This window comes from Epinephelus fuscoguttatus, linkage group LG7, assembly GCF_011397635.1.
Source record: "Epinephelus fuscoguttatus linkage group LG7, E.fuscoguttatus.final_Chr_v1".
Lineage (NCBI taxonomy): Eukaryota > Metazoa > Chordata > Actinopteri > Perciformes > Serranidae > Epinephelus > Epinephelus fuscoguttatus.
In genome coordinates this window covers 18,623,594-18,647,539 of record NC_064758.1, presented here as the reverse complement: position 1 = coordinate 18,647,539, position 23,946 = coordinate 18,623,594, and the positions used below count along the sequence as shown (strand labels likewise).

Below are 23,946 nucleotides of genomic sequence, written 5' to 3'. Positions count from 1 at the left end.
ATCATACCATGTACGCTTATCTACGATATTGACTGGACGTTGAATCTCCCCTTTATTTTAATTATTTTCTCAGGGGAGACTTTTTACACATGCTTCCATCAACAAAGTGGTTTCAAGTTTCAGTTAGAGTTATAAAATGTTTGTTCAACCAACAATGAACCCTCTGTTTTCATTCCTTTACAGGTCATTTTGACTGATAATAATATAAATTCTGTGATACCTTAAAACCACAATATTTTCTGAGGTGGTTATCGCACCATGAAAATCTCAAACTGTTAAAAAACCCCAAGCCACATGTGAGCGAGCCCATGTCATGTCCCCTCTTCCCCACAAAACAACAGACAGACAGAGATGGCGAACACAGTGAAGCATTTATGAGCTACAGAGTCTGATATTTCCCTCAGGAGTTGGTAGAGATCAAAAAGCAACTGAAAGATAGTGAATATTGTACCAGGTGGCCAGAAACATGACTCTGAACGAGATCACAATACTTGTACTCTTTATTTGCCATATACCCATTGTAAATATTACATTAAGTATGAAACTCTATAAAGATGACAGAGGTAGAGTTAAAGATCAAATAATCACAACCTGAGTGTTACCTTCAAGAACATTTTACTCTATACAGGAAACCTTGGCGTGGACCAGAACAACAGCAGTTTAATATTTGAATGAAGAGGCAGAAAGAAATATTACAGGAACATCATAGTGATGGAGGCAGAGATCAAAATACAGGAACTGTACAGTATGTTTTAAATAATATGATCACCATAATCTTATTAATGAGTACCACATAGCCAGTTTCAATCACATTTAATTGCTGAGTTTAATAATTAATCATTTTGCATACAAAGCACAGTTTATATGTTTGGGTAGTGCGTCTAGCAGTTTTACTCAAATGTAAAAGATAAAGATTATAATATTATTTACTTTGAAACTGCTGAAAGCGTGTCTCCAAAACATATGTATTTTTTATAACATTAAATATTCACATAATCATTATCAACATGTACTGATAAACTGCTGCAGTGTGTGCACAGCTATCATGTAGCTACAGAAAAGACTGTTTCACATGGTGAAAAGCAGATGACCACTGAAGGTGCTAAGATTATTTTCATTGTCATATATTCTTGTGTTAGACCACTGACGCAAAAACACAACATCTCCGACCTCTAGAAGCAGCGTGGCACCATTAGCAGAGCTGCCGTAATGGGACGGCTGATGCGACCATGTACCAATAATATGTCCTCCATTCTTGACCAAGTATGCACCTGAAGCATGTGAAGCATGTCCGCCTGCACCTATGTAGAACTCAAAGTGGTAGGCTCCTCTCACTGGTGCAATGAAAAAACCTGTGGGACATTTTGTGTCAGTGAATGTAACAAGAGAACCATCTGTAGCAGAGAGAAGTCAACACAGTGTTATTTAAAGTCAGATTAATTATTTAAACTTGGGAATTTGCGTACCTGTGTTTGGGTTGTAGGCGTTTCCTGTGTTTGTGAGGACATATCTGAAGACCAGAGAAGTCTCTGTGTTAAATGGTCCGACATGTCCTGAACCTGAAGCCAACAGAGAGGCTGAGAAAGCCACCTGTTTGACTGAGGGAGAGATAAAGAGAGAGCAATGTCATTGTTCGAAACTTACTGTGGACACAGCAATGTGACCAAACTTTTTTATAATCTTAAGCCATCCACCATTTTAACTATGATTTTGAATTGTGCACGTATTTCTTTTGTTTTTTAATGAAAATGTTCAGATATTAAATTGCCAGTTTAGTTCTGAGTCTGACCTTCTCCATCTCTCATCAGAGCCTCCACCTGGAGTTCTGTGACATTTGACCTGGCTTTCATGGTGATCAGCTCTGCTGCTTGTGCTGCAAAAAAGTCCAATCATTACAAAGTTGTGTCTCATGTATATGGCTCAGTGCTCCTGACCAGTTTATTATATGACATTCCTTGTAATATGTCGGCTCAAACAGGCTTTACTTTCTTGTTCTTATTTTCTGTTCAGCTTATATGATACACTATTAGTCACTTTGAGCTGTGAAGATCTCAACACAGTACCTTGAAGTTGTTGCTTCTGCCTCTCCAGCTCAGTCTTCTGCCTCTCCAGCTCAGTCCTCTGTAGCTCCAGTTCTTTGAGCTTAGCTGTTTGTGCTTAAACACAATATCAAACTTAAATAGATTGATTGATAAAATTGATTTACTGTTATTTGTTATTGCTCACTATACATTCTCAGGACCACAATGATCACACAGTACCTTGAAGTTGTTGCTTCTGCCTCTCCAGCTCAGTCTTCTGCCTCTCCAGCTCAGTCCTCTGTAGGTCCAGTTCTTTGAGCTTAGCTGTTTGTGCTTTCATAAATGAATGAATGACTGAATGTTAATATCTTTTTTTACTGCTCCATCAATCATTTCTTGGAAATTGTTCCAATTGCATTGGGTAATAGGCCCTCATTAAAATAATTGTCAACATTGTGATGCGTGCTAGACAACGTAACTCTGAAATGTTCAACCTCCTACAATAAGAAATACAGTGGAACGCCACGTTGGAGTTTCTACTTTTAAAATCAGGGCAAAACCATCCAACCCAACTTCACAAAGACATTTTCTGATGTAACACAACAATGGCAAAACCCATCAAAGAGCACATTGTAAATGGTAAACCGTCCACTAAAACACAAGGTAGGGTACATTTGGTTGTATTTCAAAAGAGAATACATAACATTATGAAGCAAAATTTGTTCTGCATGCAAATTGATGTCAAAATATTATGAAGATTATCATTATTACTAATATGAGGAAGCTGCAGAAAATGTCTGAAAGTTATCTTCTCTGCACAAACGTTATTTGGGAGAATGTCAAAAATGCTTCTGTCTCAGTTATGTATGCAAGGAGGATGCACTGCTGAGAGTTTAGTTGTGTGCACACTTGACAAAGAAACATCAGTTTGTCACCGTCAGCCATGTTTGTTTACGTTTAGCATCATGCACCTGGAATGCTTGGAGATTGTAAGGTGGAAACTTCAACTGGTAAATTCTGACCTCAGACTTTGACTGAGAGTCCAACACTTTGGTTTATGACCAAAACTACAGATGCTCCTATCAGCCTCGGCTGTACTTCGTGTAGATCAGGGCTGCCCAATTTGGGGCCCGATTAGTTTTGGCCCGCGGCCCATGCTCAAATTTTCAATAATTAAATAATTATTATTTTCCCGCTGCCAGCAGTCGGAATATCTCTTTAAATATTTATTTATTGTTGCACTTCCTCTACTGACCACAAATCAGCATTGTGTTACATTGAGGGTAGGGTGGCGCTGTTTAGCTCCGTCAGCTCAAATCCGGCTGGAACTGACCAGAGAGGGAGAAGATGCTGGGATGGAGGCATGGAGCGTGTGAGGAATTGGCACACTGACAAAAGAAAGTTTAAAAATTGTTGGGAACACGAGTACTTTTTTACTGAAATTGATTCCAAGGCAGTATGTCTAATATGCAAGCTGAGAGTCGCTGTTTTAAAAGAATACAATCTCCGTCGCCACTTCGAAACCCAGCATTCCCATCAGTTCTCAAAATACACCAGAGACGAGAGAAAGGTGAAGGCTGAAGACCTGCTATCAAAGTTAACCTCCCAACAACGTACCCTACTCCAGCCGTCAACTGTACAAGAGAATGCCACTCGGGCAAGTTATCAGCTTAGCTCCATCATTGTCAGAAGCGGACGACCGTTTGCTATGGGTGATTTTGTGAAACAATGTCTGACAGTTGCTGCTGACACCGTGTGCCCAAATCAGACGCGGGCTTTTTCCCAGATAAGTTTGTCACGGAACACCGTCACCCGCCGTGTGTAGGATATGGCCGAAGACATTCGGGGCCAAATTGTCCAGAAAGCAGGTCAATTTTCTGCCTTCTCCATCGCGTGTGATGAAAGCACGGATATATCGGACTCGGCACAGCTGCTCGTCTTCCTGCGAGGCGTTAATGAGGACTTTGAAGTGTGTCAGAAACTCGCGGGCCTTGAAACACTGAAAGGGACAACAAAAGGAGTGGATGTTTTTATGGCAGTATAGCGAGTTATGGATAGGAACAACTTAAAGTGGGAAAAGCTATCTGGCATCACGACCGACGGCGCCCCGGCTATGGTCGGTAAGAGAACAGGTCTCATTTATATAAATCATAGTCATTTAATTAAATGCACTGCAACATGAATGTTTAGTTTTGGCCCGTGACCCTCCACCCTGATTCATTTTTGGCCCTCCACTGAGAAGTATTTGGGCACCCCTGGTGTAGATGCTAATTAGCATATGTTAGCATGCTGCTTTCATGGACTGATTACTGAATGGGCTTATCAGGCACATGCCCAGGGCCTCCCTATCCTTCACCTGTAAAATGACACTCAAATACCCTTTGCCCACCAAAATTAGTGCATGTACGCAGGTTTTTAAAAGCAGGAAAACTTCACAGACGGGCCAGAAAACAGGTTAGTAAACAGTAAAGCAGCATGGAGGCCAGTGAAAATGTTAACAGTGGCTATATCTCTACTTATTTGGGTCTCTCTCTCAAACTCAGTGCTGACTAAATTTGAAACATTGTTGGAGCGCTGCTTTGATGGAAATGGACAGTATTTTGTGGCGGGCTGTCATTTCATCATGCAGGTAAAGGGGCTAAAATTTGCACGTCCATCTGAGCGTCGTATTTCTGTCACTGCTAATCAAAGCATATAGGAGCTGAGTCATTTGTCCCGGGAGTAAATGGCAGTTGTAACCTTTCCTGTTAAATACAAAAGCCAAATTTCAGTGGTTGCTAGTGGGTGCTTTGTCCATTGTGAAAGGGGCTGCAGAGATATATACTGACCAGGAGAGACACAAAATGACTTAAAAAAAAAGAAGCATAAAACAACTACAAAGAGACACAAAAACACCAGAAAGAGACAGAGAACGATTATGAGACAAAAAACACCACAGAGAACCTAAAAAAGACTGCAATGAAAGACAAAAAGACCAGAAAGAGACACAAACAAAACTACAAAGAGACACAAAAAGACCACAAGAAACACAAAAAACTACAGAGACACAATAAGACCACAAGAGGCCAGAAACACCTACAAAAAGACACAGAAAGACCACAGAGAGATGCAAAACAACAACAAAAAGAGCCTGAACAACTATAAAGTCTGTGTGTCTTGCTCTTTGTAGGAGAGGAGGTGGGGCCTTCTGCATGTCTGTGCACAGGGGCCCATTGTCTCCTCATCATGCAAAGACAAGTGAACTAAACTGAACCACTGCAAAACACTTCAGTGTTACAACATAATACAATAACTCCTGTAACAGAGCAGAGGTTCCTATTGCTCTTACCTCCCTCACTACCTGACATACTACTGTACCTTCATTCTCTCTCTGTAAGTGCCTCATCTCCACCCTCTGTTCAGCCAACAAGGCGCTCATCTCTCTCAGCACAGCATGGATGTCTTGAGTGCCGGTTTGTTGGCGGTCAGAGACATTTGCTGGTTCTCTTCCCTGGGATTCAGCTTGCTTTCCATGTGGAATAATTTCATTGTCAGACGCTGTCTGATGCTGAGCCGTGGAGAGAGAGCAGATCAGCAGCAACAGTGGAAAACACAGTGTCATCTCCATTCTCAAAGTGGCAGTCTGTACAGTTCTACTCTGTAGTTTCTGTGTTCAACCCAGCCTTAAATAGTGTCTTATGCTGATCAATCATTACCAGAAATATCTGTCAGAAACATGTGCAGGAGATCAGTTTGATAACAATTATTACTTGGAGAACATCATGTGGAAAAACAACAGTGAAAACACAGCACATGAACATAAATGATCTGCTAGTATGTTGGAACGTAGCTTCCAATCCTTGAATAATCAGTTTACCAAAACTCAAAAAGTGTATTTTAATATAATATTCTCAATAGTGTGTGTGTGTGTGTGTGTCTTGGAAGTCTCACTGTGTCATTTAAGGAGTTGCAGTTACATATAAACGACTACAATGTGGATGATCAAAAGTTAAATTATGATTTAAAATCCCCTCATGGCTGAGAACACTGACAGCTTCTATGAAAGACACAACTAGACAGATGTAATTGTCATCCTCACTGAAATGTAAATTCATAAACACTGAATGAATTCATATGTGTAAAAAGACAAGTAACAGAAGTAAACAAAAGACAACCATGTGTACCTGCTCAAACATTAATGACACAATCAGATACAGTGACCTTCCTGAGGTTGTTAATTGGCTGAGATAAGCAAAGACCTATCTCCTCAATAAATCCAGCACAGTAATAGTCCAACTTTAAAACAAAAACAACACCTGAGCCACAGTCACCCCTATCATAGCTGGTCTCCAAAACTACTAACTGGCACCCAGGAAAGAGACAGCGTCACACCCACTGGTGTCCCTGCATTGGTCTCAGGGCAAATATGAGACTGAGTTTAAGCTGATGGACAGCTGTAAAAAGGCCATGTAGGCCTGGTGCCCCAGCACATCTCTGAGCTCCTCTGCCTGTAGTTTCCAACCCAGATCTCTCAGACACTCAAACCAGCTGCTCCTGAAGATGATACGATCGAGGCTAAGGGGTAGAGACAATCGTGCGTTTGAAGTAGCCGCCTCAGAAGAAAGACAAGTTCACACACAGTACTGCAGTGACTTGTTCATGCTTTTATTCAAATGTAAGAGGACATGAAAATAAGACATTTAATATGTACAAAAGATTGTTACTGCAAAGCTTTGTCATCCAGCTTTAATACACAGGATAAATACTGTAAATGAGACTTTGATTTGCTCTCACTGATACAATACTCCTGTATGTCCAGATATTTACAAATAAAAACAGCACAGCTGGTGTATTATGCATCTGAAGGAACAAAGGGAACTCCCCCTCTCACATTAACAGCACAAGACCTTTCAAGTTTCTGCAGAACAAAGTAAAAACAGTCACAGAGTAAAGTGAGGCAGTTTGGTTGGATGCTTTGGTCCAACCAGCAGGTAGTTTCTGGTGTTAATCAGGATCCAGGTGAAGATACAGGATTGCTCGTGAGCTTGTGAGATAAATCAAACAACTTTTCAACATTTACACAATTTTCTCATCAGTTACTGCACCCCCTTAATCTAATGTTAAAAAGCTCTGGCACAAGTTCCCTCACTGTCTATCACTGTGTATTTTGATGCAAATCCAGAGAGAGATGCAGATGAAAAATTCATGAACTTTTTGTTATTAAAAAGATTGTTGTTGTTGTTGTTGTTGTTGTTGTTGTTGCTGTTGTTGTGAAGCCTTATCAATCAGCTTTCATGTAAAGGAAAAACAAATGACACTTCCATCAACATGTACTGATAAACTGCTGCAGTGTGTGCACAGCTATCATGTAGCTACAGAAAAGACTGTTTCACATGGTGAAAAGCAGATGACCACTGAAGGTGCTGTGGTGATTTTCATTGTCAAATATTCTGGTGTTCCCCCACTGACGCAAATACACAACATCTCCGACCTCTAGAAGCAGCGTGGCACCATTAGCAGAGCTGCCAAAACCGGACGGCTGATGCTCATATGCCATAAAAGTTTTTCCTCCATTCTTGACCAAGTGTGCACCTGAAGGATGTGAAGCATGTCCGCCTGCACCTATGTACAACTCAAAGTGGTAGGCTCCTCTCACTGGTGCAATGAAAAAACCTGTGGGACATTTTGTGTCAGTGAATGTAACAAGAGAACCATCTGTAGCAGGGTGAAGTCAGCATGGCCAAAAAGTCAAATTAACAATTTAAACTGAACTCACATACCTGTGTTTGGGTTGTAGGCATTTCCAATGTTAGTGAGGACATATCTGAAGACCAGAGGAGTGTGTGTGTTAAATGGTCCGACATGTCCTGAACCTGAAGCCAACAGCGAGGCTGAGAAAGCCACCTGTTTGACTGAGAGAGAGATAAAGAGAGAGCAATGTCACTGTTGTAAACTTAGTGGTTTTTAGTTTTACTATGCACATATTGTTTAGACTAAACATTTTCAAATACTAAATTCAATTATAGTTTAGTTCTGAGTCTGACCTTCTCCATCTTTCATCAGAGCCTCCACCTGGTGTTCTGTGACATTTGACCTGGCTTTCATGGTGATCAGCTCTGCTGCTTGTGCTGCAAAAAAGTGCCATCATTACAACTTTGTGTCTGATGAAAACATCACAAAATCCTCATCACTGTCTTCATCAAGGTTTGCTCTGGCCACTGAACATTTAGATTTTATGTTAGAAAAAAACATTTAGAATATAATTTGGGTGCATATCTTAGTTTTCCTGACCAGTGTGTTGTAGGAAATGTCTTGTCATGTTTTTGGGCTTATGATACACTATCATAAGTAACTTTAAGCCATGATGTTCTCCACAAAATACCTTGAAGCTCCTGCTTCTGCGTCTCCAGCTCAGTCTTCTGCCTCTCCAGCTCAGTCTTCTGCCTCTCCAGCTCAATCTTCTGTAGCTCCAGTTCTTTCAGCTTAGCTGTTTGTGCTTTGATAAATGAGCAAATGCCTGTATGTTAACTTATAGTTTACTGCAACATTAATATCTGTGTGGCTGCTCCAATAGGAAATACTCTTTGATTCAACAAACAACAAAAAAGCTTCAGTAAAACGCTGAGTTAGTTTTTTCTAGGGATGGAAATGCCTGTTTTTCAGTCTATACACACATATGTGGTCCCCAGGGGATACATCTTTATGACTCCACTGCCACCAACAGGACATATTCAGTTATTTTAATTTACATACAAAATACAAATACTTAATTGCTAGTTTAGTTCTGAGTCTTACCTTCTCCATCTCTCTTGAGAGCCTCCACCTGCCCTTCTGTGGCATTTGACCTGGTGTTCACAGTTATCAGCTCTGCTGCTTGTGCTGCAATTATTGAAAAAGTAGCAATGTGAAATAAATCATTGTCTCCAATGAAAACAGTGCATGGCAGACAAAAGTATTCCATCATCATGGTTTCATTAGGTTGTGTGTTAACCACTGAAATTTGTTCAAATAAATTACTTCATACTGTCCTGAAAAAACTGAGTGATATGCATCATTAAAAGGACTTATGGCTATTTGTTACTGCTCAATATAAACATATACCTTGGAGCTGTTGCTTCAGCTTGTCCACCTCAGCCTTTTGCATCTCCAGCTCTCTCAGCTTAGCTGCCTGTGCTAAAAATAAAAAGAGGATTCATCAATGATAAGACATGTTCTTTGCAAACATTTCTGCCTTTTGAGTATGAATGGCTATGACGTGCTATTATAGAAAAGCTCCAGAGCAGAGGTTCCTATTGCTCTTACCTCCCTCACTACCTGACATCCTACTGTACCTTCATTCTCTCTCTGTAAGTGCCTCATCTCCACCCTCTGTTCAGCCAACAAGGCGCTCATCTCTCTCAGCACAGCATGGATGTCTTGAGTGCCGGTTTGTTGGCGGTCAGAGACATTTGCTGGTTCTCTTCCCTGGGATTCAGCTTGCTTTCCATGTGGAATAATTTCATTGTCAGACGCTGTCTGATGCTGAGCCGTGGAGAGAGAGCAGATCAGCAGCAACAGTGGAAAACACAGTGTCATCTCCATTCTCAAAGTGGCAGTCTGTACAGTTCTACTCTGTAGTTTCTGTGTTCATCCCAGCCTTAAATAGTGTCTTATGCTGATCAATCATTACCAGAAATATCTGTCAGAAACATGTGCAGGAGATCAGTTTGATAACAATTATTACTTGGAGAACATCATGTAGAAAAACAACAGTGAAAACACAGCACATGAACATAAATGATCTGCTAGTATGTTGGAATGTAGCTTCCAATCCTTGAATAATCAGTTTACCAAAACTCAAAAAGTGTATTTTAATATTCTCAAAAGTGTGTGTGTGTGTGTGTGTGTGTGTGTGTGTGTGTGTCTTGGAAGTCTCACTGTGTCATTTAAGGAGTTGCAGTTACATATAAACGACTACAATGTGGATGATCAAAAGTTAAAATATGATTTAAAATCCCCTCATGGCTGAGAACACTGACAGCTTCTATGAAAGACACAGCTAGACAGATGTAATTGTCATCCTCACTGAAATGTAAATTCGTAAACACTGAATGAATTCATATGTGTAAAAAAACAAGTAACAGAAGTAAACAAAAGACAACCATGTGTACCTGCTCAAACATTAATGACACAATCAGATACAGTGACCTTCCTGAGGTTGTTAATTGGCTGAGATAAGCAAAGACTTACCAGAAACCCAAGTTAGAGGAGTAATAAAACATTTCTCTCTTTGCTTCCTCAATAAATCCAGCACGGTAATAGAGTCTGACTTTAAAACAACAACAACACAACGTCACAAAACATTCACTGGCAGGCAGCAGCAGTCACACGTGCAGTTTATGTGATCTTCACCACAGCTTCATTTTTCTAAACCGACATTAACACGTCTCTCCCCAAAACCAAACACAAATACTAAGTCATAAAGTCACAGTATGACAAAAGAAAAAAAAAATCACATGGAAGGTTAGTTACCTAACCTTTAAAAAGCAAATCACAAAATCTTTTTTTTTTTTATGATTCAACTTTTATTGAGTTTTTTAAATTTTTTACAAGACCAAACTAAAAATCAGTAAAAAAAAAATAAATAAATAAAAAACAAAAAACAAAATAAGGCAAAATTAAGATACACACTCTTATTATGACAATACAACATAAAAGTTAACCAGTCCAGTTACCAGGAGATAACCACCACACTGTTACACGTCCATTCCTTGTCCCATGTGAAATTCACTGCCCACAGGTAGTCTTCCAATAAACAGATCCCTGTATTACACCCAGTCCACCTCCACCTTCATTTCTATGCCAGCCCCCCAAAAACAGCCTATAATGATCAGTGTACGCAAAATCTTAAAAAACAATTAACCACAAACTTGGTCACTTCAAGTGAATAAGAAATTAGATGAGATGCAGCAAAACTGCACATGCACTCAGTGATACTGTCACACTTCTGATCCTGTCTTACCACCTGGTTTCAGACAAATAGCACATCAGTGCATCAATAGCTCCCCCAAAGGGCAGCCAGAGGAGGGCCACAGACACTCTGATACAACTGTGTTGTGTTAAACATGCCTCCAACGGAAAGCAATTGCAAAGTGCTGTGACAACTTTAAAGTTAGGAGGTCTGGTGGATGGGGTAATTTGTAACGACCATCATGTCCGCAACGAGCAAATTGGTCAAGTTGTGGGAGAATTCACTTTTCTTCATTTTGTGTAGATCACATCCAACCAGAGGTCGGACCAAGTCACTGTTTTGCAAGTCACAACTAAGTCTTAAGTCTTTGCACTCAAGTTCCAAGTCAAGTCCCAAGACAAGTCTCAAGTCCTTAACTTTTAGTTTCCAGTCCTAGACAAGTCATCATGCCCTCTTCACCAAATGTAATGTTATTTTAACAACAGAGTAATAACATGTATTTAGTGCGTCAGCTGACACGAGAAGAGCCTTAGACACTTATTTGTACACAGCTGTAGATGTCGAATTATGTTTGATAAAATGCTTCCCATACCCTATATGTGGTTACAATTGCTCCTGCACATGGGGGCAGATGTAACATTGACATCTAGTGTTTCAATCGATATATTGCATGTGAAAACATCTGATTGACTGTTAACAAGAAGAACACAGATACAAGTTACCTAGATAAAAATTGTATCCAAACAGTTAAAAAAGTTTTTGAGTGATGACATCAAAACTAGGCCTGTCACAGTAACTACTTTTGTTTGACAATATGTTCAGGAATAATTGTGATAAACAATGTTATTGTCCCGGCAGCACGGTGGTGTGGTGGTTAGCAGCAAGAGGGTTGCTGGTTCGATCCCAGGTGTGGGAGCCCTTCTGTGCGGAGTTTGCATGTTCTCCCCGTGTCAGCGTGGGTTCTCTCCGGGCACTCCGGCTTCCTCCCACAGTCCAGAGACATGCAGATTGGGGACTAGGTTAATTGGTAACTCTAAATTGTCCGTAGGTGTGAATGTGAGTGTGAATGGTTGTTTGTCTCTATGTGTCAGCCTGTGATAGTCTGGCGACCTGTCCAGGGTGTACCCTGCCTCTCGCCAGATGTCAGCTGGGATAGGCTCCAGCCCCCCCGCGACCCTCAAGACGATGAAGCGGTTAGAAAATGAATGAATGTTATTGTCATTTTGAGACCATTTTATGCTACTGACCATTTATAGCACAATAATGTAAGTACAGAGTTAACTATTAATACTGAAGAATATTCAGACACTGGAATTAGAACATATATATATATATTATATTTATATATAAAAAGCGGTATGTACTTTTATAATCCTTGCTCGTCTCATTCTCTGGCTGCTTAAGTAGAGATAGCGTGTTAATGGTGTATGGGGAGGTTTTTATATACTGCAGCAGGAGTGCTAATTATCAATGAATAAATATAAGGGAAACACAGCAAAATGATTTGTGGCAAAATCTGTAAATAACATGTTTGGATTAAGGTAAAGGTATCAAGTATTTTGAAGTCAAAAGGCTCAATTGAAGTCACACGTCATTGGTGTTTAAGTCCAAGTGGAGTTGCAAGTTGTTGTTTTTTGTTTTGTTCTGTTTTTTGTCAAGTTGAGTCTGAAGTCATCAAAAATGTGGCTAGAGTGAGTCTGATTCGAGTCCCCACCCTTGCATCCCACATCAGTTTCAATTTTCTGAAAATACCTGCTGTCTGTAGGTTCATCCAAACCGTTTATGTAGTCACGTTCCTCTATTTCACATTAATGCAGTTTATGGATTTATCACTTCCTGCCCTCCATCTGAATTTTGCAAGTCATAAATAGTCACGTTTGCAAACAAGCTATAGAGCCAGCTGTTTGTTGATTATAAAATATAATTTACAATCTTGCAAGACTGATAAAAAGCACTACAGATAAGAGCTAACACTTTTATTTTCATTTTGGTGTGAACTGTCCCTTTAAAGTGGATAGGGGCCCATAGACGGTAAAAATAATAGCATATATGGGGCATTCTACCGATTTTGTGCAAAGTGCCGTCCCTTGACAAAAAAACAACAAAAATAATATAATTGAGTATTCAGACATAGATATTTACAAAGATTATGTTATGATCTATTTAAACCCAGGACATTAAATGAAAAAGTGATAAGTTAAATATATACAAAATCACCATTTATAGGGTACTTTCTATTGGGAAGTAGCTGTCCCCAACCCTGACCTCTAAAATTCAATTCATGTAAATAACACTTAGAACATTTTTCATATTTTTTTCAAAAGTGTAATTTAAAACATCTTTGTGATTAAGTTTAAACACCAGTTGAAAGATTTAGATGTATTGTGGGATTAATTTTTAAATTAAGAAACTATGCTAAAAAAAATAGTGTCCCTTGTTTTCATGTCACTACCGAAACACAAGAGTTTTAATGCTCTGGTTGAGTCTGGATTTTAGCCACACCCCTGAATTTCTGAGAAGGGGGTAGTACTGCACCCCTGTCCCACATGGCTGCATGGTTACTCGCTGACTCCCATCATTTTTTAAATAAATGTCTTCCAAAGTCTGAAAATCAGTGTGTAACTTTTAAAACCGTCACTACCGAACACATGTTCTCTTCAATTATGTAAAAATTTGGGGGGTTTATGTTTATGTGTTTATTACGTTTTTCTGTGTGAACAACTCTTCAAACATGTGCTTGTTAGCCATGTGACTGTTAGCATTCTTTAGCTATCCTGAAAAATAGCTAGGAATGTCACTACCGAAACAGTCACTACCGAAACCTATGGTAAAGTTTCGGTAGTGACGTGATCATTTTGGCAGTGACAAAATGGAATGGTCAGTAGTTAAACCCTATAATTTTGTGGTCCAAAGTCTTGCTCTTCTCTGCTCTACTCTACTCTACCCTGGTCTACTCTACTCTGATTTACTCTATACTCTTCTCTTCTCTACTATACTATAATCTACTCTGCTCTGTTCTACTCTGCTCTACTTTGCACTACTCTGCTCTACTCTACTTTACTCTGCTCTACTATACTCTTCTCTACTCTACTCTGCTCTACTCTATTCTGCTCTGCTCTACTATATACTGCTCTACTCTACTATACTCTGCTCGACTTTGCTTTACTCTGCTGTGTTCTACTCTGTTCTACTTTGCACTGCTCTGCCACACCCCTATACTCTGCTCTGCTCTACTTTACTATACTCTGCTCAACTCTGCTCTACTCTATAATCTGCTCAACTATGCTCTACTCTACTCTGCTATACTCTGCTTGACTCTGCTCTGCTATACTCTGCTTTACTCTGGTCTACTCTATAATCTACTCTGCTCTACTCTATACTCTACTCTGTTCTGCTCTACTCTGCTCTGTTCTCCTCTGCTCTACTTTATTCTACTCTGCTCTACTCTGATATACTCCGTTCTGCTCTACTCTGCTCTGTTCTCCTCTGCTCTACTCTACTTTGCTCTACTCTGATATACTCCGTTCTGCTCTACTCTGCTCTGTTCTACTCAGCTCTACTTTATTCTACTCTGCTCTACTCTGTTCTATTCTGCTCTACTTTGCTCTATTCTACTATACTCTTCTCTACTCTGCTCTACTGTGCTGTGCTCTACTCTGCTCTGTTCTACTCTGCTCTACTTTGCACTGCTCTGCCACACCCCTATACTCTGCTCTGCTCTACTTTACTATACTCTGCTCGACTCTGCTCTACTCTATTCTGCTCTGCTCTACTCTACTATACTCTGCTCAACTATGCTCTACTCTACTCTGCTCGACTCTGCTCTGCTTTACTCTGGTCTACTCTATAATCTACTCTGCTCTACTCTATACTCTAATCTATTCTGCTCTACTCTGCTCTGTTCTTATCTACTCTGCTCTGTTCTCCTCTGCTCTACTTTATTCTACTCTACTCTGATATACTCCGTTCTGCTCTACTCTGCTCTGTTCTTCTCTACTCTGCTCTATTCTACTCTGCTCTACTTTATTCTACTCTACTCTGTTCTATTCTGCTCTACTTTGCTCTATTCTGCTCTACTTTGCTCTACTCTACTATACTCTTCTCTACTCTGCTCTACTGTGCTGTGCTCTACTCTACTCTAGTCTGCTCTACTCTATACTCTATTCTTCTCCACCCTACTCTACTCTATTCTGCTCTGTTCTACTCTGCTCTACTATACTCAGCTCTACTTTACTCTACTTTGCTCTTCTCTGCTCTACTCTGCTCTCCTATACTCTGCTCTACTTTGCTCTATTCTACTATACTCTGCTCCACTCTACTATGCTCTGCTCTATTCTGCTCCGCTCTACTCTACTCTGCTCTGCTCCGCTCTCTCAAAAATTAAATTGTTTTACTGACCACAAAATATTTGTCTTTGTAATATTCCCACCATAAGGCATACATTTGAGGAAATATGATGCAACCTTAAAAACAGAATAATGGTCACTACCGAAACATGACAGTCACTACCGAAACACTGGGTGTTTTGTAAAAAATAAAATATATTGAGTTATAAACTAAAATATTATGACGCTAATCCGTTACATTTATGTACTGTTTCATCAGTTATTAACTCTGAAATCAATCTGATCAGCGTTACACATTTTACAAAGAAAGATTGCATTTAGATTTTGAAGAATTCTATAATTTGAATTTTGAAATTTGTTAAAATATAAATTTTTATAGATTTAATTGTGAAAACTTTCAGTCAAAATTTGTAAAAATTTAAATCTTTAGACAAGGGAAGGAACAAGCATAACAGGTTGATATATATTTTTTTGTATAATATAATACTATATGTTTCAGTAGTGACAAATTTTGGGAGAGGAAAAACATTCCAAAACAGTCTGAAAATACAATAAAAAAATTTATAGTCATTTTACTAGATATGTGACCTTTACATATGGTACAATATATATATAGGGAAAAAGCTTTGGAAATAAAACATACAAAATTTCAAAATATTTCCAGCCTGACTTTGCACACATTCGGTAGAATGCCCCATATATATATATATATATATATATATATATGTGTGTGTGTGTGTGTGTGTGTGTGTGTGTGTGTGTGTGTATATATATACATATATACATATATATACAGTACAGGCTAAAAGTTTGGACACACCTTCTCATTCAATGCGTTTTCTTTATTTTCATGACTATTTACATTGTAGATTCTCACTGAAGGCATCAAAACTATGAATGAACACATGTGGAGTTATGTACTTAACAAAAAAAGGTGAAATAACTGAAAACATGTTTTATATTCTAGTTTCTTCAAAATAGCCACCCTTTGCTCTGATTACTGCTTTGCACACTCTTGGCATTCTCTCCATGAGCTTCAAGAGGTAGTCACCTGAAATGGTTTTCCAACAGTCTTGAAGGAGTTCCCAGAGGTGTTTAGCACTTGTTGGCCCTTTGCCTTCACTCTGCGGTCCAGCTCACCCCAAACCATCTCGATTGGGTTCAGGTCCGGTGACTGTGGAGGCCAGGTCATCTGCCACAGCACTCCATCACTCTCCTTCTTGGTCAAATAGCCCTTACACAGCCTGGAGGTGTGTTTGGGGTCATTGTCCTGTTGAAAAATAAATGATCGTCCAACTAAGCAAACCGGATGGGATGGCATGTCGCTGCAGGATGCTGTGGTAGCCATGCTGGTTCAGTGTGCCTTCAATTTTGAATAAATCCCCAACAGTGTCACCAGCAAAACACCCCCACACCATCACACCTCCTCCTCCATGCTTCACAGTGGGAACCAGGCATGTGGAATCCATCCGTTCACCTTTTCTGCGTCTCACAAAGACACGGCGGTTGGAACCAACGATCTCAAATTTGGACTCATCAGACCAAAGCACAGATTTCCACTGGTCTAATGTCCATTCCTTGTCTTTCTTGGCCCAAACAAATCTCTTCTGCTTGTTGCCTCTCCTTAGCAGTGGTTTCCTAGCAGCTATTTGACCATGAAGGCCTGATTCGCGCAGTCTCCTCTTAACAGTTGTTCTAGAGATGGGTCTGCTGCTAGAACTCTGTGTGGCATTCATCTGGTCTCTGATCTGAGCTGCTGTTAACTTGCCATTTCTGAGGCTGGTGACTCGGATGAACTTATCCTCAGAAGCAGAGGTGACTCTTGGTCTTCCTTTCCTGGGTCGGTCCTCATGTGTGCCAGTTTCGTTGTAGCGCTTGATGGTTTTTGTGACTCCACTTGGGGACACATTTAAAGTTTTTGCTATTTTCCGGACTGACTGACCTTCATTTCTTAAAGTAATGATGGCCACTCGTTTTTCTTTAGTTAGCTGATTGGTTCTTGCCATAATATGAATTTTAACAGTTGTCCAATAGGGCTGTCGGCTGTGTATTAACCTGACTTCTGCACAACACAACTGATGGTCCCAACCCCATTGATAAAGCAAGAAATTCCACTAATTAACCCTGATAAGGCACACCTGTGAAGTGGAAACCATTTCAGGTGACTACCTCTTGAAGCTCATGGAGAGAATGCCAAGAGTGTGCAAAGCAGTAATCAGAGCAAAGGGTGGCTATTTTGAAGAAACTAGAATATAAAACATGTTTTCAGTTATTTCACCTTTTTTTGTTAAGTACATAACTCCACATGTGTTCATTCATAGTTTTGATGCCTTCAGTGAGAATCTACAATGTAAATAGTCATGAAAATAAAGAAAACGCATTGAATGAGAAGGTGTGTCCAAACTTTTGGCCTGTACTGTACATATATATATATATATATATATAGTATAGTAGTAGTAGTAGTAGTAGTAGTAGTAAAAGTAGCATTAATAGTAGAAGTCGTAATTGCAGTTGTTGTAGTACCAGTAGTTGTAGCAGTAATTGTAGTAGTGGTAGTTGTAGTTACAGTGCAAGCGAAAGTGGGACTATTTCGTGTTCAGAGTAAGTAAGTGTTTTTAATACTACAATATGCTTATCAAAAATAATAGCCCCTTTTAATACTCTGATACTCCTAAAGGCACCTGTGGTTAGCAGTAGGAGTAGTAGTAGTAGCAATTAGACTAGCAGTAAGACTTTGAGGTTTACTAGTTGGGTCCAGACATCGACTAGTGCGCAAAAAAGCCAACTAGTTGGGACTTTGGTGCTACTGGTGCGGCGCTCGGCTCAACTAATTCGGCTTTTGTCTCAACTAGTCGGCCAAAAGTGTCACTAGTTGCTGAAAAAGCATATCTAGTACGCGTTTTTGTTCAACTAGTACAGAAAAATGGCAGCACTAGTTTGACAAAATGTCCAACTAGTGCTACCCAAGACGAACTAGTTGAGGACACTTTTGTTTGATATCAAGGATTTCTAATTAATGCTCAAAGGGCTCTCCATACAGTACTATTAGCAGGAGTAGTAGTAGAAATAGTAGCAGCAGTAGTAGTTGCAGTACTAGTAGTTGTAGCTGTGGTAGCGGCAGCACTACTAGCAGCAGTAGTAGTAGCAGCAGTGGCAGCAGTATAATAGCAGGAGCTGATAAAAACAGGCAGGCTGAGGGTGTGGAGTTTAAATATGGCCACGTCATAATTACATAATGACGGGTTAATGCGTGGAATCACATTGACACCCCACCTCAAATCATTTAGCCATTGCACAACTTACAATCATGAAAAGTGGACTCATCACATCTCATCCCCCTTTAACATCCGTTTCGATAATTAGCTCGGGTAAAAAAAACATTGTGCCCCTTTAAGAGGGAAGAAATTAAAGGGGGGGAAGTGAAGCAAGAGGACACTACTTCCTCCTCGTAACCGTCACAATCAAAACATTATTCGTGCGCAATGGGTGAGTCCGCATCCTCCATAGCACATCGTCTGATCTAACACTTGGCGCACATTTGTTGGGGTGCTCCCCGATCAGCGTTTGTTGCACAATGCTTCAGCTGAACGACACGGTGGAGCCGGAGAGTCCGGGCGCGGCGATTCTCCACCCTGCAGAGACCGAGGAGGGGGTCGAGGTTGCCTTCACGCCGCCGGAGGCCGGACGAAGCCTCGGACACGGAGCCTCCGTGGCCTGCTGCCCCCCGTTGCAAACGCTGACGCCTTTTCATGTGCATAACCCCACGATGCAAGCCAAAGTGAAGGACTATTTCGTGTTCAGGGTAAGTAAGTGTTTGTAATACGACGATATGCTTATTAAAAACAGCCCCTTTCAATACACTCGTACTCCTAAAGGCACCTGTGGTAAGTAAACATGACCATTAACTCACCACGGTGAGGTAGCAGTGCATTGCAGTGTATTAACAGTGCATTGTTGAAGCTACACCAGCACATCACGGGGAGACATGGATGATACTGACTGACGGTAGTGTGATGCTGATCCCAGCCAGGTACCATAGAGCAGGCTGTCAGCGACATCAGGACTGTGGCACTCCCTTCTGAGGATGGAGAGGTGCTCAGTGTCTGGCTGCTAGCTGAGTGAGTATCCCAGCAGCATGTGACTGCTTTATTATCAGCCTGAAACATGAGGCGACTGTTTGGGTGAGCTGCTGTGTGCGCTGCAGGGTTTATTATACTTATACATCAGTTGGAGTTATGTTAAAGCTACAGACTGAATGTGTGTCAACAGTGAGCTCTTTGGTTTTTAGGATCTTGTTTTCATTCTGCTACATGATGATACATGGGTGCCAAACATTTGCTCGTTTTTCCTCCTCACCTTTTAGTTTGACATATTTCACTTTTTTTTAACCATGCAGCATGACAAATGTTTTCAGCCAGGTTTCAGATTGTGCTTTATGACCACCAAAAAGCAGCTGGCATATTAATGTAGTGTGGGTTTTCTACAGAATTGACCACTGGAACAATGAGAGGGAGAGACTTGTACTTATCACTGATAGGTAAGTTGACAAGTTTTGTTGACCTGTATGGTTAAGGAAGTATACCACATGAGATATGACATTTGATGTCATACACTGACACATTCTGATATCTTTTGGTCGTGTGCGCAGGTCACTGCTGGTGTGCAAGTACGACTTCATCAACCTGTTGTGTCAGCAAGTCATCAGGATCTCTCTCAACGCTGTGGACACCATCTCAGTGGGCGAGTTTGAGTTCCCACCTAAATCCCTTAACAAGTACGCCAGCACATTTCAGTCTGCCAAAAGCAAATTAGTATTAATTCTAAGTATATTGAAGCAAGAGTTAAGAATAGGACTCCACTCCAGTGAATCAAGTGGCATTGGATTTGATTAAAAAAAAAAAAGCTTAGTTGTGTAATACATTTCTTACAGAGAGTTCAAGCTTTGTATTGCTAGTAGTAGTATTATTTTATGTTGTTAAGTTAGTAATACTAAGCTTGATTTATTTAAAGGGAAACTTGACAAGTGACTAATAGAGACAACAATTTTTTTAAATATGTCCAGTATGAGAGAGCGCTGTAGCCCTTGCAGCGAAAAAGGCTGCAATATAATCCCTACAGGCATTTGTGTACTGTCAGTTTACATCCACTAAAAGTGCTTGTTTTTGCCACTGACAGGCTCAGATTGTTATTGTAAGTGTCTGACAACATCATGGAAAATAACCTACAGAGAACTGAGACGTTGTTCTTCACCTGATGCTGATCCGGTCTATTTGTGATTGTGAGCAAGTCTCAGTGAAGGTAAAGTCTTGTTCTCCGATCTTGCTGACTTTTCCACATTGTTGAAATTAGCTAAATGTTGATTCATGACATTGAAAATCTTTTAGACAACACTAAGCAACGCTTTGTGTACTCCAACATTACAAACTTTTCCGGGCACTCCTCTCTCCAACTCTTGCTATCGTTTCCACTGTTGTTTTTCCTGCAACAAGTCACCTCTTGTGTGATCTCCTTGAGGGTCCCTTCAGTGATGTTGTCAGACACTTTTTATAACAATCTGAGCCTGTCAGTGGCAAAAACAAGCACTTTAAATAAATATAAATTGACGGTACACAACTGTCCATAGGGATTACATTGCAGTCTGTTTGGACAGTGCCGCTGCAATGGTCTCTGTCAAAACCTGTTTCAAATATGGTGTCTCCATTAGACGCCATATGAATCCTGATTTAAAAAATGGGCTTTCTCTCTTAACACGGTGGCAGTGCTTTGGTGTGCTTCTGACATGTGTAGCAGGCCAATCCTCAAAAGTGACACCGCTCTTAGACTGTTGTGGGTTTTTTTAAAGGAGAGAAGGCTATGGGATTCGCGTCCAGTGGGACAAACGTCCTCGGGCCTCGTTCCTAAACCGCTGGAACCCCTGGTCTACAGACATGCCCTACGCCACCCTCACAGAGCACCCCATGGCTCACGCTGATGAGAAGGTGGCCTCTCTCTGCCAGGTATAATCCCTTTAACTAAGTAACATGCATTTTGAGTCATTACGTAATGGATTATTTGACATTTTAAAAACATCTGAGGATTTAGAGCTTGAATGGAAAGCTACTTGAACATTTTTGTGTGTTGGCCTTCTGCTTATTTCACAAGACAAACAATGGTGACAAGTGGTGCAGCAGTTCATTAATGCAAAGTAGGCAGCAAAAACAGCTCTGGCAGTCACAATCCCACTGAAAACAAAGGACTGTTTGCTGCCTTTAAACCAAAAATCATCCCTTAACAGAAAGCCAGTTATTCATATAACTTCAAACAGTGTAGTCATGACTTTGTGTATGAACAGTTGCTTTAAAAGTTGTTTGTTTTTTTCTTACTGGCAAGGCAACAACGGTACCTGGGGCAATTTCCTGGGAATATGAGTGCATTTTCTCCTTCAGAGCCATTAGCATTGCTACATGTAATAAAAGGAGCAAGTTATTTTAGCTGTAAAGTCTCAATCATATCCATTACTCCAAATGTAAGAGTCCAGGAAATGTTACTACTTAATGTATTCTTGACAGTGAGTGATTTACACACACATAAAATCTATACTCTTTTAAAAAGCAACAACATAATTGATTGGAACTTTTTGGAGGGGTGTTCTGGTTTCATGTTCTTTTTCTTCTACTCGCCAAGTTGGACAACTTCAAGACTCAGCTGGTGCAGGCAGTGAAGAAAGCCCACAAGGAGCACCCCATCCCCGGTCGAGCTAATGGGGTCCTGATCCTGGAGAGGCCCCTGCTCATTGAGACCTATCTGGGCATCATGTCCTTCATCAACAATGAGGCCAAGTTGGGCTACTCCATAACCCGCGGCAAGATCGGCTTCTAAAGTCCACACTTTGTCCAAATTACAACAGAGTTCAACCCATGTGTCTGTGTTACACTGCGCTGTCTGAAGGAAGCTTTTGCTCCACTACAGTGTAATGCGCAATCTGTGTGTGTAAGTTGAGCCCATGAGATGTCCACACCTCCCTCCAAGTAGGTGTTGCAGACAAGTGGTCAGCCTACTGTAGGTAAATGATGCGCAGCGCTGCATGGACTGTCTACTCATTTGTCTTTAGCGCTCCCAGTCTCTACCCTTCAAAAAGAGCTGCTCGCAGATCTGTCATACCCATGTGGGCCCACAGGAGTGTATGCCCGTGTGACATAAGTTGGAGAGAAAGGACACAGCACTTGCATCAGTTCATCACCTCTGTTCTTATTCTAGGCTGAGCTTCTTGTGATCTCGCGCTCTTTTTTTAACCACTGATTGACAGACTGTCAAAAATAAGGTGAAGTTTAGATTTTGGTTGAAGAATGCAAACATTAGGGTTCTTAGTTCAGGGTAAAGGATGTGCTTTGTTTGGGCTAATTTCTGCAGTAAAAAGATGCCACCCAGAGAAGAGCAGTGAAATGATAGCAGCTTGATACAGAAACATCAGCCAAGAGTATGTTCCATATTTGCTACGTCAGTATGGTTTGAGAGAAAGGATTGCATTATTCAGATCATAGGGCCGTAGCGTGGCCTCACTCAAGGGATTAGCAGCTGATGGACTGAGTTTAACGGTCACATGATTATTTTAATAAATGTTACTAATCGGGAAACTGCTCCGGGATCTGCATTACTATACTGATAAGCTCTGGGCTCAGCTGTGTTACTTATGGAAAATAACAGCTGAAATACACTCTTCAGCATCCATGAAACTTGTTCAGTGGAGATGATTAATTACATGTTGTGACCTTCCTCTCTTATTGGCCAATGTTGTGCTCTCCATGCTTACATGTCTTTTCATGTCTTTGCTCAGAGTAGGGAGCTCATGTACCACTTGGAGAGTTGCTATAGCTACTATAGCTAAAATGTTCTTGTATGTTACAGATGTTTTATGCAACATTAACTTGTTAACAGTGTCTTTATGTTTGTTTGTAAGTTGCCTTGAAGGCCCTGCATTAGTTTTACACACACATTTGCACTCAGCTGCATTAAACTCTGCAGTGGGAGCACTGGTTAGGTTACAAAATGAAATACATGCAGACAAGGTTTTGCATCAGTTCATTAAGCTCATACTGTATCTATAGTGTGAACAGGATTTAGGTGATTTTTTTTTCTCCAAAACTGCATCCTATATGGTTGTGCAACCAAAGGTAACAGGCCATAGTTTCATGCTCAACAATGCCGATGAATAATTGTGTCCCAAAACGCCTTTTCTGGTCTTTACTTGCGCATGTTCCCTGCACGTTGAGTTTGCATGACAGATGTTTTTTAAAAGAATATCCTAAATGGATCTGTAAATACTAATTAGGTTTTATTTATCTGCTGTTATTTTGATGCAGTTAACTCATGAATGCTTCTAGAAGATAAATATTTCATTGTCAATTCTGAAGTATTTCATTTAGAGATTTTAAAAGAGATGATCTCATTATTACAAACATGTAAAGGCTTACTTTTTGTTCTACATATTTGTAGCACAGTAGCCACAATGAAGAATAATAAATGCCTACATGTTCTTGTCAAGGTTTCGGCTCTTGTTATTGTGAAGAAGTGCATTTACACATGTTCATACTGTCAGGATGGCAATTCAGTTGCAGTTCAAGTGGCTGGGCAGTTTTACAAATTGTAAGCTTTTACATATTAATCATACAGA

At 40.4% G+C, this 23,946-nt stretch overlaps 3 protein-coding genes across 3 annotated transcripts; 1 reads left to right on the top strand and 2 right to left on the bottom strand.

Moving 5' to 3' along the window:
- Positions 1–1,068: 1,068 nt before the first annotated feature.
- On the bottom strand, positions 1,069–5,645 carry LOC125891576 (uncharacterized). Its single transcript, XM_049580953.1, has 6 exons — positions 5,379–5,645; positions 2,262–2,354; positions 2,064–2,156; positions 1,790–1,873; positions 1,467–1,598; positions 1,069–1,352 (listed from the first exon to the last, which is right to left on the bottom strand). Exons 1-6 carry the CDS (start codon positions 5,626–5,628, stop codon positions 1,069–1,071), a joined length of 936 nt encoding a protein of 311 aa, XP_049436910.1. The 5' UTR covers positions 5,629–5,645.
- A 1,006-nt stretch (positions 5,646–6,651) lies between these two features.
- On the bottom strand, positions 6,652–9,818 carry LOC125892338 (uncharacterized). Its single transcript, XM_049582298.1, has 7 exons — positions 9,332–9,818; positions 9,102–9,173; positions 8,796–8,879; positions 8,383–8,496; positions 8,045–8,128; positions 7,781–7,912; positions 6,652–7,673 (listed from the first exon to the last, which is right to left on the bottom strand). Exons 1-7 carry the CDS (start codon positions 9,579–9,581, stop codon positions 7,390–7,392), a joined length of 1,020 nt encoding a protein of 339 aa, XP_049438255.1. The 5' UTR covers positions 9,582–9,818; the 3' UTR covers positions 6,652–7,389.
- An 8,788-nt stretch (positions 9,819–18,606) lies between these two features.
- tprg1l (tumor protein p63 regulated 1-like) lies at positions 18,607–23,816 on the top strand. Its single transcript, XM_049581855.1, has 6 exons — positions 18,607–19,098; positions 19,323–19,414; positions 19,783–19,833; positions 19,945–20,070; positions 21,139–21,292; positions 21,960–23,816. Exons 1-6 carry the CDS (start codon positions 18,871–18,873, stop codon positions 22,152–22,154), a joined length of 846 nt encoding a protein of 281 aa, XP_049437812.1. The 5' UTR covers positions 18,607–18,870; the 3' UTR covers positions 22,155–23,816.
- The last annotated feature ends 130 nt before the right edge of the window (positions 23,817–23,946 follow it).

Excerpts from the sequence above, each read along its gene's own strand:
- LOC125891576 (XM_049580953.1), bottom strand. The coding sequence starts at position 5,628 with ATGGAGATGACACTGTGTTTTCCACTGTTGCTGCTGATCTGCTCTCTC. Across the intron at positions 2,355-5,378 it reads CTTACAGAGAGAGAATGAAG|CACAAACAGCTAAGCTCAAA; the intron begins GTACAGTAGTAT and ends CATTTATGAAAG. Across the intron at positions 2,157-2,261 it reads GCAGAAGCAACAACTTCAAG|CACAAACAGCTAAGCTCAAA; the intron begins GTACTGTGTGAT and ends ATTGTGTTTAAG.
- LOC125892338 (XM_049582298.1), bottom strand. The coding sequence starts at position 9,581 with ATGGAGATGACACTGTGTTTTCCACTGTTGCTGCTGATCTGCTCTCTC. Across the intron at positions 8,497-8,795 it reads TCTCAAGAGAGATGGAGAAG|CACAAACAGCTAAGCTGAAA; the intron begins GTAAGACTCAGA and ends CATTTATCAAAG. Across the intron at positions 7,913-8,044 it reads TCTGATGAAAGATGGAGAAG|TCAAACAGGTGGCTTTCTCA; the intron begins GTCAGACTCAGA and ends TCTCTCTCTCAG.
- tprg1l (XM_049581855.1), top strand. The coding sequence starts at position 18,871 with ATGCTTCAGCTGAACGACACGGTGGAGCCGGAGAGTCCGGGCGCGGCG. Across the intron at positions 19,415-19,782 it reads AGTGTCTGGCTGCTAGCTGA|AATTGACCACTGGAACAATG; the intron begins GTGAGTATCCCA and ends GGTTTTCTACAG. Across the intron at positions 19,834-19,944 it reads CTTGTACTTATCACTGATAG|GTCACTGCTGGTGTGCAAGT; the intron begins GTAAGTTGACAA and ends TCGTGTGCGCAG.